At 35.6% G+C, this 19574-nt stretch overlaps 1 protein-coding gene across 4 annotated transcripts in view; it reads right to left on the reverse strand.

Moving 5' to 3' along the window:
* ATAD5 (ATPase family AAA domain containing 5) overlaps positions 1-19574 on the reverse strand; it is a 39685-nt gene that overhangs the window by 12138 nt on the left and 7973 nt on the right. For all 4 annotated transcript variants that reach the window (XM_070562605.1, XM_070562604.1, XM_070562603.1 and 1 more), the window contains exons 4-18: positions 18133-18297; positions 16535-16658; positions 15881-15962; positions 14731-14915; positions 12910-13067; positions 12276-12435; positions 11065-11379; positions 9584-9680; positions 8297-8376; positions 7926-8068; positions 7674-7824; positions 3059-3235; positions 2666-2799; positions 2104-2197; positions 787-851 (exon numbers count right to left, since the gene is read on the reverse strand). In XM_070562605.1, coding sequence (XP_070418706.1) covers positions 787-851; positions 2104-2197; positions 2666-2799; positions 3059-3235; positions 7674-7824; positions 7926-8068; positions 8297-8376; positions 9584-9680; positions 11065-11379; positions 12276-12435; positions 12910-13067; positions 14731-14915; positions 15881-15962; positions 16535-16658; positions 18133-18297 — 2130 coding nt within the window. The remainder of the gene's footprint in view (positions 1-786; positions 852-2103; positions 2198-2665; positions 2800-3058; positions 3236-7673; positions 7825-7925; positions 8069-8296; positions 8377-9583; positions 9681-11064; positions 11380-12275; positions 12436-12909; positions 13068-14730; positions 14916-15880; positions 15963-16534; positions 16659-18132; positions 18298-19574) is intronic.

Genomic DNA, 19574 nt, shown 5'->3' on the forward strand with positions numbered 1-19574 from the left:
ACTTAAAGTGGGTGAATTTTACTATATACAAATTATACTCAGATAAAGCTAATTAACAAAACGCAAACACACACGCAAGTACAATTACAAACACACAGATGGATATCACTACCGTGGCTAAAGTTAGAAAGACTGACAATAGCTGCCAGAATTCTCATGCACTAGAGACCTATTTGACAGATTCTTAAAAAATTAAACACATAACATAACGCATATGACTCAACAATTTCACTGATAGAATAGCATGGATAAATCAAAAAAACATTAAGTGGAAGAAACCAGATATAAAAAGACACACAATGTTTCCTATTATTTGAAATTTCAGAATAGACAATAATATTAAAGTTGATATGCATTAAAGTAGTGGTTACCTCTGGTGGGTAGGGGAGTGCTGACTAAAACGGGCCCAAGGGAACTTTTGGAGGTGATGGAAATGTTCTAAATTTTGATCTGAGTGATGGTTACATGGATGTTTATACATGGTAATATTTATCAAATTGTATACTTAAGTGCATTTTAACTGTATGCAAATTTCACCTCAATACAGCTCTATTATTATTAAAAAAACCTAATGAACATTGGAATATAGTAAAAATTTGAGTATTTGAATTTTGAAAAAAATATTTTTAAAGCAAAAAAATAAATATAATAATCAGAAGTTTCCTAAAACTCAAAAACTTTAACATATCCCTTAGTAGCTAGATTTTTAAATTGTAACTATCATAATAAACTATCTTTTATATAATTGTGATATGTAATTTATGATTGTCAAAATTCAAAACTTACCAGCGAAGGAGTATTGAAATTAATTTCTTCAAAGCTGCCATCAAACATTAAACTAAATGTTGGATCTACAGGGGAAAAAAATACTTTTTTAATAACACTAAGACTACTAAATTACTTTTTCCAGTTATACTTTTTCTATTAAAACATTCTGTATTTCATCAGTAATAAAAATAAAACATCATGCAAATTATAAATCATCAAGGAATGGAATTTCTGTCTTGACCTAAAGTTACTAAGATCTTTTACGTAAACTACCATTTAACTTGGTATAGTAACTTGATGAACATGATTTTTATTGATATTTTTTTTTTTTTTTTTTTAAAGATTTTATTTTTTCCTTTTTCTCCCCAAAGCCCCCCAGTGCATATAGTTGTGTATTCTTCGTTGTGGGTTCCTCTAGCTGTGGCATGTGGGACGCCGCCTCAGCGTGGTCTGACGAGCAGTGCCATGTCCGCGCCCAGGATTCGAACCGACGAAACACTGGGCCGCCTGCAGCGGAGCGCGCGAACTTAACCACTCGGCCACGAGACCAGCCCCTTTTATTGATATTTTTATAGTACAATAACTAACTGTCAAATGGGCCATTAATTTCTAAGTGGAATTTAACATAAAAGACATTTTCCTATAGAAATCCATAGCAGAGATATTCCACTGAATATTTGCAATGAAAATACCAGAAAATGATATTACAATACAAAATTGATAACAAAAAAAGAAATTGTATGAGTTTTAAAATTAAACATTTAATGCTAATTATTGGGAAGCTGAACCAATTGTTAGGTTGATGACAGCTTACTTTACCTGAAATATGCAATAATCCATAAGTGTTATCAGGGGTTGAGGAATGGCTAAGTTCAATATTAAGGAACTGCAAAAAAGTTGAGTTCCATAAAAAATTTTGACCAGTGAATGAGGTTTGGTGATCTAATTATAGGTATGCAGAAGAGGCAAAAAGAAGGATCTTTTATTTCCCTACCAAAACCCCTTCCCCAGTTAGTTCATGAATCTCTATCGGCATTCGAGGCTGTTGTCAGCTTCCTAAATATCGAAAATCCAACACAGTGATTCAAAGTAGTAGCCATTTTTAAAGTCACTGCTATTTGCAAGGTAATATATTAATTTTATAATGTTTCAAGGCTGCAAATCAATTGCAAATTTGAATAGTTCTTAATTTAAAAAATGACCTAGGAGCCTCCTCAATTTAGAAAAAAAGACAATTTACTAGCTCCTTTTAAAGGAACATTTCTAACTAAAATTAGAAGCTTTCCCAAAATATTTTAACCAAAAGTTATTAATTGTAAAATCATTGTTACCTACCACTTGTAGTAAGGATTACAGGTCTTTTAGTTGTTGCCATGAATGTTTTGATTGCATTCAAAAACCCAGCATCTTCTTCAAAAATGACATCAACCTAAGAACATTTATTAGAAAATTAATTGTATTAAGCAACAATATACTTGCTGGAAATCAGTTCTGTATACATAGTAGATACACACTACGTTTGTTAGAGACAAAATTTATGAATTTATGAACAGTATGAATTCAGCCCAGGCTGAAAGCTTACAATGCCTTACACTCTTAAAAGAGTAAAAAAATTATCAAACATTAAAACCAAAGAAATGCAGGCACCTATAACTGGATAAGTATAAGTCAGAATAATTTCTACAATCATTGAACAATAATTAATAAGCGTGAGTTGCATTAATCCTCTTCCTGAAAAATTCTATGATTGACAGTTTCATTCACTTTAATTTCAAATAGATTCAAGTATTCCTGACTTTCTTGGCCATTTTACAATACTTCATAGTAACACATACAGTAATCTTTAGAATAAGTTTTTATCACGAGATATCAAAAATGTCTACTTCTGTAAGCCTACCTCTTCAAAAAGAATGAGAGATGTTGCATTTTTCCTGTTGGGTTCCTCAGCTCCAAATTCTTTGACATTTGAATTAGTTGTGTTTGTAGGTTTAGCCTGAATAATTTGCTTCTGTTCAAACGAATTTTTGATTCCTGCACAAATAAAATATTAATATTTTAGATAAAAATCACCTTTTAATAGAACACTAGATATTTCCACAGAATAAGCTCAAACTGAAATCCCCTATTAAAACTGAAACAAAATATCAAAACTCCTATATGGAGGACCTTTGGGGTAGCTGAGGTTTAATAAAGAACAATAGGAACTCATGAAATATGATCAGATTTCTATTTATCAGGGTCATTAGTATTAAAAAGACGTCAAGTTTATCTTGTCAATTTAATGTCTTACCTTTATTGTTTTCCAGAAGCACTCCTATTTCTTCACTATTTTTTGGCTTAGAAGACGCTTTAAAATAATTTGCCAAAGTTTTAGGTGGAAGTGCTCGCTTTGGTCCACTACTTTGTGGTGATGGTGGAGGCAGTTTCCTTGGTGATGTCACAACTTTCCTAGGGGAGCTTAATTTTTCTGCCAAAAAAAATTGCACTTAAATATTCTAAAAATTGAACAGATGGCAAGATTGAGTTATCCGCAGTCTATATTTCTACTCTTACCAGCTAAAAATCAAAGACATAGAAATTTTCCTTCATTCTTACATTTAATACTCTGTATTGTTACAGTTATTCTACCAGTAGAGAGGGTAAAATCAGTCATTTGGAAAAGACACTCTTTTCCAAAGAAACATACATTCTTGAAGCAACAATGTTCATAACCCCTCCATTACTTTCTCTACACCTGCTAGAGGTCAGAAGAGGCTGGAGGAAAAGTGATAACAGTACAGTGAGCACATTATGTAACTTTGTTGTCCAATTTCAGCTTAACCCTATCAGAAAGTGATATTGCAAGCAAATAATATGGTTTTCTAGAAATGCTATGAGGGATAAATACAAAGTTAAAAAATAAATGGTTGATCTCTACCCTCCAGGAGCTGACCGTGCCCAGTTTTCATTCCAGAGCACATCCTTTTTCTCCCCTCTGAGAGCCCTGACTCAGTCCTTACATGTCCTACTTACTATCATATGGCCTTGGAGCAGCTTGTTCATGTACCATCAAGTATACACAATTCCAAGACTCTGTCCTACTCTTTTTTTGCACCCCTATCTCCACAGATCTTATCATATTCTTTGCATATTATAGGCGTTCAAAAAACTACTGAAAATTTTGAGTTTGAAAAAATTATCATCGATCTCACTATCGTTTCATAAAAATAGGGCATTTTAACACCAGAAGGTAAGAGGTGCATAATCATAAAAAATCTTTCTTTATATTGAGTAGATTTGTTTATTTAAAAACTCGCTATTTTGTCCCTAGTTTTTAAATTTTGTCATAGACCAAGGATTGCTTGATCATGGACTGGCATCAGTCCAAAGATTGGTGTTAGAAAATACATGCTAATTTTTACTTTAAAATACTCAATAAGTACTTGGCTAAATCTTATCAATATATATATTTTTAAAGATTTCCCACCAAAAGAATGAGCTCCTTGGAGAAATAGCTAATTCTAGATCTGGGACATCTTAACCAGGCTGAAAGCAAGGAAAATATCTAAGATTACTGGGGCTATGTCAAAAGGACACAAACCAATTAAAACGTTTCCTGCTAGCCGTTGAGACAGACAAGATGGGACAATACGAGCAAGAAATGATAAAAGACAAGGTTCTGCTCCTAGCCAAGATAGACTGGATTTACCCACCCATCTGAAATAACAACAAAAAATGGAATATGATATATGAAACAGTGCTTTTCAAGACTTTGGACATCATGCAACACAGGACAGTCAAACCTGAGAGATAAGCAACAAGGTGAACCCTAAGGATTGCCTCGCTTATTGCCTTGAGAGAATGTCCAGGCCACAGTGAGGAGGAGGAAGCAGTTCAGAGGCCTCCCTGAGTTGAGACTGAACTAGTAGTCTGGGGAGGCCAAGGCAGACAGAGTTCACAGGGCAGAATACCAAAGAGGAGAGAACCACACAGAGAGCTCTGGAAATCTGCAGAGGGTCCCCCGCAACTCTTCAACTGAGCAATGATCAGCGAAGGATGAAAGGAAATAATCTCTGAGGCTCACAGATAGCTGGGACTAGTTCCTCTTCCCACTAGACAGAATGGCAAACTTCATAATTAATGGGGCATTGGACAGAGTACTCAGAAGCGTTTTTAAGTAATGGGGCAAAATTAGCCCTAGACTTATGCTGCCATGGTGTCACCTAATACAGCATAAAAGACCTGAAAAGATCAGTGCTTTTAAGTAACTTAACTGCATCCCAGAATAAAGTTCAAGTATAGTTACAGGAATACAGAAATATCTAGCACCCAACAAGGTAAACTGTACCAAGTCTGACAGCCAATCAAAATTAACAGGCATCCAAAAAAGCAGGAAAACAAATTCATAATGAGGAAAAAAATATCATCAATTGACACCAACTCAGAAATGACACAGATGATAGAATTAGTAGACAAAAACACTAAAACAGTCATTATAACTGTATTTCATACGTTCAAAAGCCTACAGGAAAGATTGGACGTGGTTCCACAGAAGATATAAAAGGACACAAATCAAGCTTCTAGAAATGAAAACTATATGTGATATGAAAAATACACCAGATGGCATGGACAGCATACTAAATATTGCAGAAGATGAGATTTGTGAATTTGACTAAATAGTAATAGAAACTACCCAAAATGAAACACAGAGAAAAATGAAAGACTGAAAACTGAACATACAATCAGTGAGCTGTAAGACAGCTTCAAGTGGTCTAAAATATACACAATTGGAGTTTCCAAAGGAAGGGAGGAGGACAGAAAAAATATTTGAAGAGATAACAAGTGTTGGCACGGACGTGGAGAAAAGGGACCCTTTGTACACTGTTGGTGGGAATGTAAATTGGTTCAGCCACTATGGAAAACAATATGGAGATTCCTCAAAAAATTAAAAATAGATCTACCATATGATCCAGGAATTCCACTTCTGGGTATATATCCAAAGGAAACGAAAACAGGATATCAAAGAGATACATGCACTCCCATGTTTATTGCAGCATATTCACAAAAACCAAGATATAGAAACAACCTAAGTGCCCATCAATGGGCGAATGAAGAATGAAGAAGAAGACACACACACACACACAATGGAATATTATTCTGCCATGAGAAAGAAGGACATCCTGCCATTTGTGACAACATGGATGGAACTTGAGCACATTATGCTAAATGAGATAATTCAGACAGAGAAAGACAAGTACTGTACAATATCACTTATAGGTGGAATCTAAAAAAGTCAAACTCATAAAAATGGGGAGTAAAATGGTGCTTACCAGGGCATGGGGGTGGGTGGGGGATAGGACAGATGTTGTTCAAGGGTTCAAACTTGCAATGACTAGCAGATAAATCGTAGAGATTTAATGGACAGTATAGTGAAAATAGACAATGATATTGTATGATAACCAAGAAACTTCCTAAGAGATTATAACTTAATTATTCCAAAATTAAGAAACTATCACTAAAAAGAAATGATAATTATTGTAACATGTTAGAGATGCTAATTGTTGATATAATGGCAAACATAGTATAATACAGAAATGTATCAAATTACCATGTTGTACATCTTAAATTTACACACTACATGTCAAATATAGTTCAGTTAAAAAAAGGTTGACATTTCCCCAAATTTGATGAAAAGTATAAACCAATACCTCCAAGAAACTCAACAAACCCCAAGCACATAAAACATGAAGAAAACTACACCAACGAACATCATAATCATAACTGCTTAAAACTAGTGATAAAGAGAAAATCTTAAAAGTAGCAAATAATGAACACAAAGAATTGAAACACATCAAATATATACAAATCCATGAGTTCATAATAATACTAAAAAAATTAAAACTACACAAAAATTCATTGGTCAACTTTGGAGATTACTAGAGCACCATAACTCTAAGACCTGATAAATGGAAGGAAAAAATGAAGCATTTCTCATGCTTTTCCTATACAGATTGTATTTCAAAGTATCCTAACAATTGATGAAGAATATTGCTTCTTAAAATTCAAACTATTAAATTCAGAAAGGCTGAGTGAATTACAAAATCACCATTTTTTAAGCCCTAATGAAATAACGAGTCTACTAGACAAAGATCAATAATGGCTGCAAAATACCATTAGATAAGAGATCGATGGGGCACCTTTATAATGGATGGATTAGACTGAAAACAACTGAACTCATCAATCAATTTTAATATCACTAAAAGTGGGAAAACCAGTCGTTACGTATCTCCTGCTACGATGTTATAGGAAGTACACAGCCCCGCCTCTGCATGCGTGCCAGCCCCAAATGGAATCTGAATCTAATCAAGCCCACAGATCTAACTGCCAGTTTATAAGAAATACACGCAAGAGGAACACGTTAACACATTCCACCAAGACACAATCAGCCAAATCCAGAATGCAAGAAATTTTATGACAAACGACTCATGTTCTTCAACAAACAAATGACATGAAAAGGGTGAGGAATTGTTAGAGAGATTAAAAGAAACTTAAGAGACATTAATCAAATGTAAGACACTGACCCTGTTTGGATCCTGATTTGAACAAACCATTTGAAGCAACAGAAAACTGAAAATAGAAGGGGTATTAAATCAAATTAAGGTACATAGTTAATTTTGTTAGGTCTGACTACGATGCTGCGGTTATGCTTATTAAAAAGTCCTTATCAGTGAGAGAAAGCTATTGAAGTATATGTGGATAAAATTATATGATGGTCTTGAGATTTGTTTTAAAACAGTTCAGGAAAAAATTAAAAAGGCATGTACATATGTAGGAAAAGATAAAAAATCAATGACAAAAAGCTGATTATTAAAATTCTTTTAGATTTCTTTCAAAAGGTTATGACTTAAGGAAAATAATTTACTTACTTGGTGACTTGCCTATGCTGTAGCTATTAAAAAAGCACGGTTTTTGTGAGTTTACACCTTGCTTATCTACTTGATGGGACTGAGTAGCTTCCTTAAGTTGAGACAGAATTTGTCTGCCACTGCGCTGAGAAGAGGCGTTCACTTCAAATATCTAAAAGAAGAATATATAGAAAAAGGCAGAAGGGTTTATGTTTTCTTTTAACTCAAGGATAATTATTCGATTAACACTCTTCAGTCATAGCTCTCACTAACCTTAAATCCGAGCTCTTGAGCACAAGCATAGACGGCAGCAGTCTTTCCCACTCCTGTTGGCCCAGTTATAAGAACAGTATTGCAAAGACAACTCTCTTCCTCATCGTCGGAACTGCCTTTGAAATCTATGCTATCCGACAGATCTGGAAAATGATTCAAACACATGTAAGGTGATAACTGCTCAGGCAGCAACTCTACCTCACAAAACCCAATGATCAAATCTCTCAAACTCCTTGCCAATAAATGCTGGAAATTTAATTTCCCCAAACTAAAAAATCAAATATAAAATACCATTAAGAAATTTCATAAAAATTTTTAGCTAATCTAAATCTAAAAATGTTCAGTGAAATGGAAAAAATGACTCAAAATACCTTCTTGTTTCTCATCTTTTTTTCCCTTCAAATTTTGTCTTTCTTCCAATTCAGCTCTTCTTTTCCAGTCTTTCAACCAACTGCCGTAAGAAAATGTATGTTAATAAAAATAATTCACAGAATATAGATACCTCTTAGACTATATGTTAAAATGATTGCTGGTGGGAATTTATGGCATACCATTAGTTTTTAAGTACTCCACAGTGTTTCTGAACCAACCAAACAGTAAAATATTTTTACATGGGTCTGAATATTTTTAAATGAAGCAATTTTTGCCAAAATACACATGGCTATACGTGCAAGGATATTCACTGCAACACTGTTCATACTAGCCTCCAAAAGGAAAAACCCAGAAGTACCTCAGGAAGAGAAATGTGCCACACATTATGGTACACTCACGTCAGAAACCAGCATAGAGCAACCACGAAGAACTGAGGTAGATTGTGTGACGACATGAAAGATGTCTAATGGACAATGCTAAGCAAAAGTAGAAAGATCAAGTTCTAGTCTGGAGCTAGACTGCCTGAGTTTGAATTCCAGTTCCACCACTTTCTAGCTGTGTGGGCTTGACAAATAACCCAACCTCTCTAGGCCTCACTCCTCACCTATGAGATGATAACAGTATTTACCCTCACGGTATTGTTCTAAGGATTAAATGAGCTAAGAACAATGCAAATACTTAGAACAGTGCTAAGCTCAAAGTGATAACTATTCTTATGGGTCCCAATTCCTTATATAAAATCCTTTGGGACAGGAGTTTTAGAATTCAAAAGATTTCAGATATTAGAAAGGAAATTTGGTACATACAACACATATAACAATACCCCTAATGGGATCTGTGGTGGTACTTCCATAATCAATCGATATTTCTATTTAAAAAAGTGTATGAACTCCTACTAAATGGGATCAATAAAGACCATAATAAACTTTACATAATAAAGTTAATAACTTTCAGTTTTCAGAACTTTTTGGATGTGGGAATTATAGACAAAAGATATGAACCTGAATTAGTTATAATATGATTCTGTTTGTTAGGAAGAAAGGAACTAGTATATGCGTATAATTTGTTCTGGAAGGTTTTATAAGAAATATTTAACAGTGGTTACCTCTGGGGAATAGAAATGGAAGAAAAGAGGGATATTTAACTTTCACTTAAAAAAAATTTTTTTAAAGATTTTACAGGTAATCTACAATACTTCATAATTTCTAGGTTTTAGTAATAAATAAACTAAATAGTAAAAATAGATTCATAAACGATTTCTCAGTTCCTTTACAAATTTTACCCACCTATGCAACTTCTTTATAGCTAGCTCATTGCCTATGAGTTCACCGGAGTTCTGGGGTTGGTACTTTTCTGTCCAAAGCATGTCTTCAGTTCCAAGATCTAAAGCAAAAAATATATACTAAAGTATTTGTTCCTTGACATAAGCATACATTCTTAGACATTTACGTTACTGTTTCACATAACAGTAAGTATTTGTACAAATATTTATATTTATAAAATGCCAAAAAGGCAATTTCAAAACTTAACGTTACATTTAAAATTCTTCACATCAAAACCTTTCCCCCTTAGAAGCTAACCACCATAAAGTCTGTGACAGTAAGGTTTAAAAAGACACATTTAAATTTGTAATAACCATTCAAGAAACAGGACATATGAAAAATAATTTTTACCACAAAAAATAATCTGAAGAACAAAATCAGCATAATTTTAGTTGAGCCTCTTTTGACCACTGAAAAGAAACATTGAGATGTCCCACTAAGCCAGCCTGGGGAAAGGGAGAGAGACGCTACACTCCTCACTGAGAAGACTGAGCACTGCAGAGATGCCAGTTCACTCCGAATTAATCCAGACACTACCACAAAGTCAAACCCCCATGGGATTTGTGGGGGTAAAAGAATCTAACTGTTCATTTGGGGGCTGGCCCCATGGGTGAGCTCCCACGCTCCGCTTTGGCAGCCCAGGGTTTCACCAGTTCAGATCCTGGGCGTGGACATGGCAGCGTTCATCAAGCCATGCTGAGGTGGCATCCCACATGCCACAACTAGAAGGATCCATAACGAAAAATACACAACTATGTACTGAGGGGCTTTGGAGAGAAGAAGGAAAAATGAAATTTAAAAAAAAGAATCTTATAGTTCATTTAGTAGAGTAGATGCATGAAAATAGTTTAAAAAAGTGATAGGAGACTTGCTGTAAAAAAATCAAAATAGGGCCAGCCCTGGTGGTCTAGTGGTTAACGTTGGCACATTCTGCTTCAGTGGCTCAGGTTCAGTTCCCAGGCGTGGACCTACACCACTCATCTGTCAGTGGCCATGTTGTGGTGGCAGCTCACATACAAAAAGAGGAAGATTTGGCACAGATGTTAGCTCAGGGCAAATCTTCCTCAGGAAAAAAAAAAAATCAAAATATACTCTAAAGCTATACAAAAGGATGAATTAATCAATGCAATAGAATACTTTGGAAAAGCTAGATAAACCAAATGGGACCATGTCAGAGATACGTGAAAAAGGTATAAAATAATATGTACAGTATGACCCCAGGTTTTTAAAAAAGTGTATGTATTTATAGAAGCAGAGAAAAAGCAAAGACCAAACACCAATCTGTTAAATGTGGTTATCTGTAAGACTCTAATCAGTGAGGCTTCCACTTCTTATTTATACATATATATATTGTTTGAATGTTGCAATGAGCATATATTAAGAGAGGGGAAAAATGAGAGGTTAAAAAACCAAGAGTTCTAGGACCAGAGGGAGATCTAATTTACCAGCAATAGAAGATACTTCTGATGTAGACTCTTTGTCATCATCTATTATCAGAATATCAGAATCTTCTACTGCTTCTGTTTCCACTTTACATGTTTGTTTCTTCCTGGGTGTTTTAGATGACGGACCTTTGGAAGAGTCTAGCTTTATCCCAGTGGAGATGTTTCTTTTGTCAAGTTCTTCTGGTTTCCCACGTATCTTTTTTGGACTTTCTGAATACTCATTTGGTTTCTTTCTTTTTGACTTATGATTCTCCGTTTCCACTCTTTTCCTTTTGGTCTCTTTTTGATTGACACAGGGCTCTAGTTGTGGACTTTCTATGTAGGGGATTAAGGAAAACATGAGCTTACTAATCAACAAAAAACAAATTTTCATACCCAATAATCTTAATATCACTTCAAAATATCCAATAGCCTTATTACTATGAAATGACAAGGCAGGGGCTGGCCCCGTGGCCGAGTGGTTAAGTTTGCGCGCTCTGCTGCAGGAGGCCCAGTGTTTCGTTGGTTCGAATCCTGGGCGCGGACATGGCACTGCTCATCAAGCCACGCTGAGGGGGGTTCCACATGCCACAACTAGAAGGACCCACAACGAAGAATATGTAACTATGTACTGGGGGGACTTTGGGGAGAAAAAGGAAAAAAATAAAATCTTTAAAAAAAAAGAAAAGGCAAGAATCAAATATGGCATACCTAAAGCAAGCTGGATACGTTGTTATTTAAACTACCTTCTGGGGCCGGCCTAGTGGCATAGTGGCTAAGTTTGCATGTTCCACTTTGGCGGCCTGGGGTTCGTGGGTTTGGATCCCAGGTGTGGACCTACATACCGCTTGTCAAGCCACGCTGTAGTGGTGCCCCACACACAAAGTAGAGGAAGATTGGCACAGATGTTAGCTCAGGGCCAATCTTCCTCACCAAAATAAATAAATAAATAAATAATAAATACCTTTTGTACAAGCTACATAAGTTCTAAGGCTTTCCTTCAACGAATTATTAATATTTTAACATAATTAAAGCTGTCTTTGGGTCAGAGTCTCTGGAAGCTGGCAGGGACCAACACTGTATCGCACAAGATGCTTTACTTCAGTTGAACAATTTTCTCTGCCAGCCATAAGCAGTGTCCTCTCTGTGGTGACCACTCTCAAGAGTCAATGGCTAAGTCTTAGTGTTTTCAAAACTGAAATGTTAACATAATGATATTAATTATCACTAACCTTGTTTACAACGACACTCAGAAAGTACCTGGTGCTCAGTTCGCTTTTTTAGAAGCAAAGGAAAATATTTCTTCAAAGAAAATTCAGGATTTGACCACCTAATTTCCTCCAGCAAAAGATTTCTTACTTCTTCAGTCAAATCTTTCCTTCTCCCTGTAAACTGCAATAAAGAATAAAATGGTCAATAACAGACCGACATTGTCTATTAATAGTGATCACAATAATGCCAACTACTTTCTGTCTATAGTAAGTTAAGATCAATGTAGGATTAGCTTTCGTCCCTAAACACAACCTTGATGGCAAAGCGGCCTTGCACAGCTTTCGAAGGACTTAGTTCATATTCTTATTCTTCTCCCTTTCAACTAAATTTACTTTATAATGCTGACTTACAAAGTATCTAAATGTGCTATATAATCTAAAATTCTTTTGAAACTGGCTGTCACTAATTTTTAAAATGTTTTCAAAGCTCCAGGGGTATTTAAAAGAGATGTGTACCTCAACTGGGATTTATTTTTTAAAATTGGACTCTAAGAAAAAATGAACTTCAGGCTACAACAGTAGACATCCAAAATGTTTTTTCCTCTGAAAGATGTGAAGGAAACACCCTGCAATGGATGGGTACTCTAATACTTACCACAACAGCAGGATTACTACTTTTCGGATTTGAATTCAATGTTGAAAATTCACCAAGAGCAATAACACATTTTGAGAGATCCATTACTTTAGTATTCAGTTCTTTAAGTTTAGTTAAGAGAGGACAAGTGGGTGGTTTCAAATGCCACAAATGGCATCCTAAAGAAAAACAGAAAAATTCTCTTAATTACCTTCATTCATACTACCCATTTATCAAATGCCAAGTATGTAAACATGAAAAGACTGGACAAGAACTACACCGTTAACACAAAAGTACTGAAACTTAAGTGAGTACAAAGGGAACAAAATCCTTACCTCCGACAAATACAAGTAATAAAAATTACCTAGTCTTCCTCCCAATTCTTAAAAACAAGCAAACATTAGCAAAGTTTTTTTCTTTTTAAATCAACCTTGCTATTCAGGGTAAAAATTTCAGGGGCAATTAGCATCCTGGTTTAAAGTTTAAACTTTGAAGTCAGACCTGGATTCAAATCCAGACTCTGCCACTTACTAGCCAGGTGAGCATGGGCAAGAGCCTAAACCTTAGTTTCTTCACCTGTAAAATGGGGGTGACAATTATGGTACTCAATCTCTTAGAGTTATTATGGGGATTAAACTAGATATGCATATGAAGTGCTCAGCAGAATGCCAGGCAACAGCAAATGTTCGAGAACTCTTAAGGTTCTAAGAGAGAGGTTCTCTCTGTGCTTGCCTCATCTGCTCATCTACAAATAGATACTCTAAGCTTTACAGTAGCACTCTTGTGAAATTGTGTTTATCAAACTCAGGGAAGAAAAGCATAACTAATCTCTATAGTTAAACATACTGTTAGAAAATGCTATCTAAAACTGAACTAGTGAAATAACAAGAAAGCCTTCATCAACCAAATGGCCAGTGGCAGAGATGCGGAAAAAAGGAAAAATAGAATATTATTAGAAAGACTGGCTGGGAAGTTGCCCATACAAAAGAGAGGCCGAACAAAACTCAACAAGCACCAAGGTCAGAAACACAAAAAGAAGAGAAAGGAGAACAGAACACAGTGTCCATTTCATGAGTAGAGGGAGTGCACTAAACCAAACCACAAAGTCAGCTGAGAAGAATATAACTGTTTTTGTGCTAACAAAAAAAAACCTCTAGGCAGGAACAACAAAATAAAGATATAAGGCTTTGTACCTTATCAATAACTAAAAACTACGCAAGTACAGGAAGATTGTGGTTGCTATAGCATTTGAATCCAAAAAGAAATAGATTCTGATCAAGCTACTAGCACGGTAAAAGAGGCTTGTGCGAACAGCTCACTCTTGCGCACGGTGCCTGTGAGAAAGGGGGAACTAGAGCGCTGAAGCACTGTTACCCATTCCAGAGACACTCACGGCACTAAACAGTAAAAGCTGTTCTGGAAAGGAAGCAAACAGATTTCCTCGAACCTTCAACAGTAATTGGACGAGGACAAAGCTGGAGCTGCCGAGAAATTCTTAAGGATGATCTGTTCACACACAGGCTTTGAGAGTGAAGGGAACTGCCTTCCTTTTAGAACACGACGCCTCTCCGGAGAAGAACATTCACTTAAGGCCCCACACACATGCCTGCTCTCCCTGGTGGAAGGCATAAGGGCTGAGGATGCCTTTGGCTTTCTCGCCCCCACCGCTCATCCTCAGTAAAATGGGTTCAAGGCTGAGGAAAAGAGGATGAAACACACACTTTAAATTCCCACTAAAATCCCCATAAGAATTATATTTGCATCTTAGCCTCATCTTAAACCAACTTCCATAGTTTCATATTACTTCTAACATTTACAAATATTTCATAATGCTAAGCTCACCGTTATCTTTTTGTTGGACATGGACGACTCGCTGGAAACTGGCACTCACTGCATTGTACACATCTAACGCGGCAGCTTTCTTCGCAATTTTTCGTTTCAACAAATCTGGCAAACCACTCATTAGAAAGTCACGCTTCGCTTTAAACTGCACACCACAATCCTGAGACTTTTCAGATGTACCTTGACTTTTAAGAAAACGATGTGAAAAAGGAGAGCTAAGGTTATAAACACTTCAAAAAACTAAACTATCTATAAAGTAAACACACTAATTCAATTTGAAAAAATCTAATCAGCTACCTGAAATGCCAGCTGGTCAAATTAAATAAAATAAGTAAACTTTCAAAATCAAATGTTTATGTCCACACTCACGTTTAAAATCCTTTGATTGCTCCCTATTGCTGTTAGCATAATAAAATTCTTTCACATGGCCTAAAGGTCCTACGCGGGCTGGCATCCACCTCTCCAGCTTAATCTCACATTCCTCTCACCTCTGCTCTCTGTGCTCAAGTCACACTGGCATCCTTTCAACCTGCTCTATGTACCATGCTCCTTCTAGCTACAAGGACGCTGAACAGACAGGTCCCTCCGGCTGGAACGTTGTTCCTCCGCCTGATGACCTCCTGCTGATCCTTCAGTGCAGGTGTCATTTCCTCAGCAAAGCCTTTCCTGACCAGACCAAATCTACTTAATATAAACTTTAATAGAACTTTGTACTTCTCCTTCTTAGCACAACTGTAATTTTTCTTTTGTTGGTCCAACTAATTTTTCATCACAGATGGTCTTCCCTCTAGAGTGTAAGCCTCATGACTACAGGGAATGCATCTTGTTTTGTTCCCCATAATATTCCCAGTAACAAAAACAGTGCCTGGTACATAGTAGGTATTTAAAGATTTACTGAACAAGTTCATGATCAGTTTTTTGGTATTTTTGGTTTGCTTATTTTTCCACTATTTTGTCTAGAGATGGGCATGAAATGTTTGCAAAAGACCGAGATCTTCAAGTTGCAGTTGCAGTAGTGTCAATATTGCCATCTTTTAAAATGAACTTATTAAGCTTTAAATGATAACTTACATGCTTTCTAAGTAAATGAATAAATACAAAATACATTCCAAAAGATATTTTGAAATTTTCAAATGTGTATTGAACTGACCTGCTTTCATCAAAACCAAGGATAGGATCAGCTGTTTTTTGAGCCTTTCTGGTAAGAAATAAAGGAGCAATTTTCATTTTTCCTTAGGAAAATAAATACTTAAGTTAGTATCAATGTTCATCATCTCCACTTATCTCCAGCTACTTTCAAAATTATATCTCTCTTTTAAAACTTTTTAAAAAATTAACTATTTTTAAATTTTTTTAACTAAAAAAATTTCTATATAATGATCTGGTCTCTCAACCTGACAATATCAATATCAGAATCTCCTGAGGAGCTTTTTTTTTTAACTACAGATTCCCACAAGACACCACTAGAGATTTTTAGTCCATATGTCTAGGGAAGACCTGAAGATTTAAAATTTTTTAAATTTACCCAGATGATTTTGATAATCAGTCATGTCTGGGAACCATTTAACTCAGCTGAGGCTAAACAGATACACAAAAATGCAATAACTTAAAATATGCTCAGTTACCCCTGTAAAACTCTTCACTACATTACACTGTAACTTCACTTATTAACATAGAAATAATATTTAGTCTAAGTTTATATTTTATAAGACAAGAGATTAAATTAAAATGAGAGCATTCAGAACAATAGAATCATACCCCATACATTCTAATATTCATCATAAATGTTATCAAATCTAATTACCTGGTACATTTTTAGGAGTCTTAAGTTTTTTTCCTAGTACATCATTCAGACACTGAAGTTTCTTCTGATTTTTCTCTGTATGCTTTAAAGAAGTAGGACTTGAATCTATTATTATTACAGAGTCCTAAGAACAAGAAAAAAATTTTAAATGTCATGCAATTAATGACATTCAGATCTCAAAAAGATTATAGCACTAGAAGCCATAGACAAGATAATTCCATTAGCAAGTCCATGTATCTCCCCATCAGACACTAGCTGACTGACACTGAGAACACATGATACGAATGGCAGCAGTCTGTGCTTATAGCATACAAGGTCAAGTGATCAAAGAGTGGATTTATTATGACCACGGGTTTTCTTTTTTAAAGAAGCAACTAAGAGACTATCTTCCAGATGAAAGAATCAATATGACCAAGTTATAAAAATTCTGACTACACCCTATTAGACTTATAATGCTAGAAATGTATTAGATGAAGTCTGATATGTTTTTACATGATTAGCATACATTTACTGAGCATCCACCATGTGTCAGGCAATATAGCAGGCACTGGGAATACACTGACAAATGAAACCCCAGAGCTGGCTTCACGGTTACACCCGGGTTTAGGGGACAGAGGGAGGGCGAGTCCATGAGTAGAGAGTTTAACTAGTTACAGTACAGTATATTAACTAAAATACCAAAAACATATGAAAGTAAAGTACATACAAGGAAGGAAATAATTTGTCTTGAAGGCATCAGCAAGCTTTCAAGAGGAGGTAGTGGAATGTTCATAACATTATTCCTAATAGCCAAAAAATAGAAACAACCCAAATGTTCATCGACTGATAAATGGGTGAAGAAAATGTAGTATATCCATACAATGGGGTATTATTTGGCAATAAAAAAGAAATGAAACACTGATGCTACAACATGGATGAACATTATGCTAAGTGAAAGAAGCTAGACATAAAGGACCACATATTGTATGATACTATTTATATTAAATGTCCAGAAAAGGCAAGTCCGTACAGACAGAAAGTAGACTAGTGGTAGGCTAAGGTTGGGGGAGGGGAGATTGGGAGGTGACAGCTAAGGGGAATAGGGGTTCTTCTGGGGTGATAAAATGTTCCAAAACTGATTGTGGTGATGGATGCACAATCTTGTGAATATACTAAAAACCAATGAATTGCACACTTTAAATGCAGAATTGTATGGTAATAAAACTGAGTAGGAATTTCTTAGATAGAAACAGGTACCTGGAAAGTACATTTCAAGTGGAGACTACAAAGTGAAAAAAGTAAAAATTGCACCATTTGGGGAGAAATGAATAATTTGGCATGCCTAGAGCAGAAAGTGTGTAAATGAGGAAGGCAGCTGTTTTGAGGAAAAGAGCTAGTTCAGCCTATGAAGGATCTTGAATGACTCGATAAGGATTCAGACAGTATTCTGTAGGCAAAAGAGAGCCAAAGGCTTTTAAACCAGAACTGAAAATGATATTCTTTCTACCACCTCAAGGCGATCTTACAATTCTACCTTAAAACTTTACACTGGTTTCCTTCTCCCACTCCAAACAGCAGAAGAAGACGGAATTCATACCAATAAATATTGTAATACTTACTTCTGATTCTGACAATTTCTTCCTTTCGGGAAGTGTCTGATGTCTAGATGAACGCCTTAAGGGTGTCACTATTTCTTCAGTAGCTTTTGACCTACTAATGTGTAAAGCTTTTGCTTTTTCAACCAATTGTTTTGCTTTTGATACATTTTTTGAAGCTCTGCTTGCCTAAACAAAAATTTGAAATATTAATTTAGGTTACTTGCAAACATTTTATATTTAATAATAGAAGAAAACAGAAAAGGCAAAAGTTTGGACACAATAAAAAGATCAGTAGTTACAAAGAACTAAAGGAGATGGAGGGATGAATAGGCAGAACATAAAGGATTTTTAAGGCAGTGAAACAACTCTGTATGACACTACAATGGTGGAAACATGTCATTACACATTTGTCTAAACCCACAGAATACACAACAACAAGAACTATGGATTCTGGGTGACAACGATGTGTTAATGTAGGACAATTGTAACAAATGTACTCTTCTGCTATTGATAATGAGAGGCTATGCATGTGTGGGTGCACGGCGCATCTGGAAATCTCTGTACCTTCCACTCAGTTTTGCTGTGATCCTAAAACTGCTCTAAAAAATTAAGTCCATTAAAAAAATATATATAAAAGAAAAATGTAATCACAAATCACATTAAATAAAAGACAAAGAAATGGTTATTCAAATCTTACCAAGGAACTTAAATTAAAATGTGTCCAGTTATACTTAGTTTGCCTTTATTTCTAACTGAAATTTATTCAGATAAATATAACTACATTTGTGAAAAACACCCAGAAAGATGTCTGTATTAGATGTCTGCAGAGATTAGAATTCTTGGTTATTTCCCCACCATCTTCATGGCATCTATTCTTTGATTTTAGTCCTTTAGGCTGAATCCTTTGGAGAGAGGTTGAAAAGGTATTAGGCATGGAAAAGAGCACTAGATAAGAATAAAGGCTGGCTTTCAGGCCTGGCTCTGCCATTGATGTACTAAGTGATCTTGTGCATTTAAATATTATCTTCCAGATAATGTGCTTTTCCTACTCTGAGTTCTACAAGTTTTTATGTGTAGATTAAAAATACACAGCAAGGAAGCTGCAGAACAGTGTAAATTGTAGGATCCCCTTTAAAAAGGGCATATATCTACTTAAGCATATATGAAAGTATCTTTCATATATTTAAGCATAGGAAAGTCTGGAAGGATAAACAAGTAACTATTAAAAGTGGGTCACCCATAGACAGTAGGAGTGAGAAAACAAAAAAAAAGTTTTCTTTTTTTTTTGAGGAAGATTAGCCCTGAGCTAACATCTGCTGCCAATCTTCCTCTTTTTTGCCAAGGAAGACTGGCCCTGAGCCAATATCCATGCCCATCATCCTCTACTTTATATGTGGGATGCCTTTCAGAGCATGGCTTGACAAGCAGTGCACAGGTTCATACCTGGGATGTGAACCAGTGAA

The sequence above is a fragment of the Equus przewalskii genome, chromosome 10 (assembly GCF_037783145.1).
Source record: "Equus przewalskii isolate Varuska chromosome 10, EquPr2, whole genome shotgun sequence".
Lineage (NCBI taxonomy): Eukaryota > Metazoa > Chordata > Mammalia > Perissodactyla > Equidae > Equus > Equus przewalskii.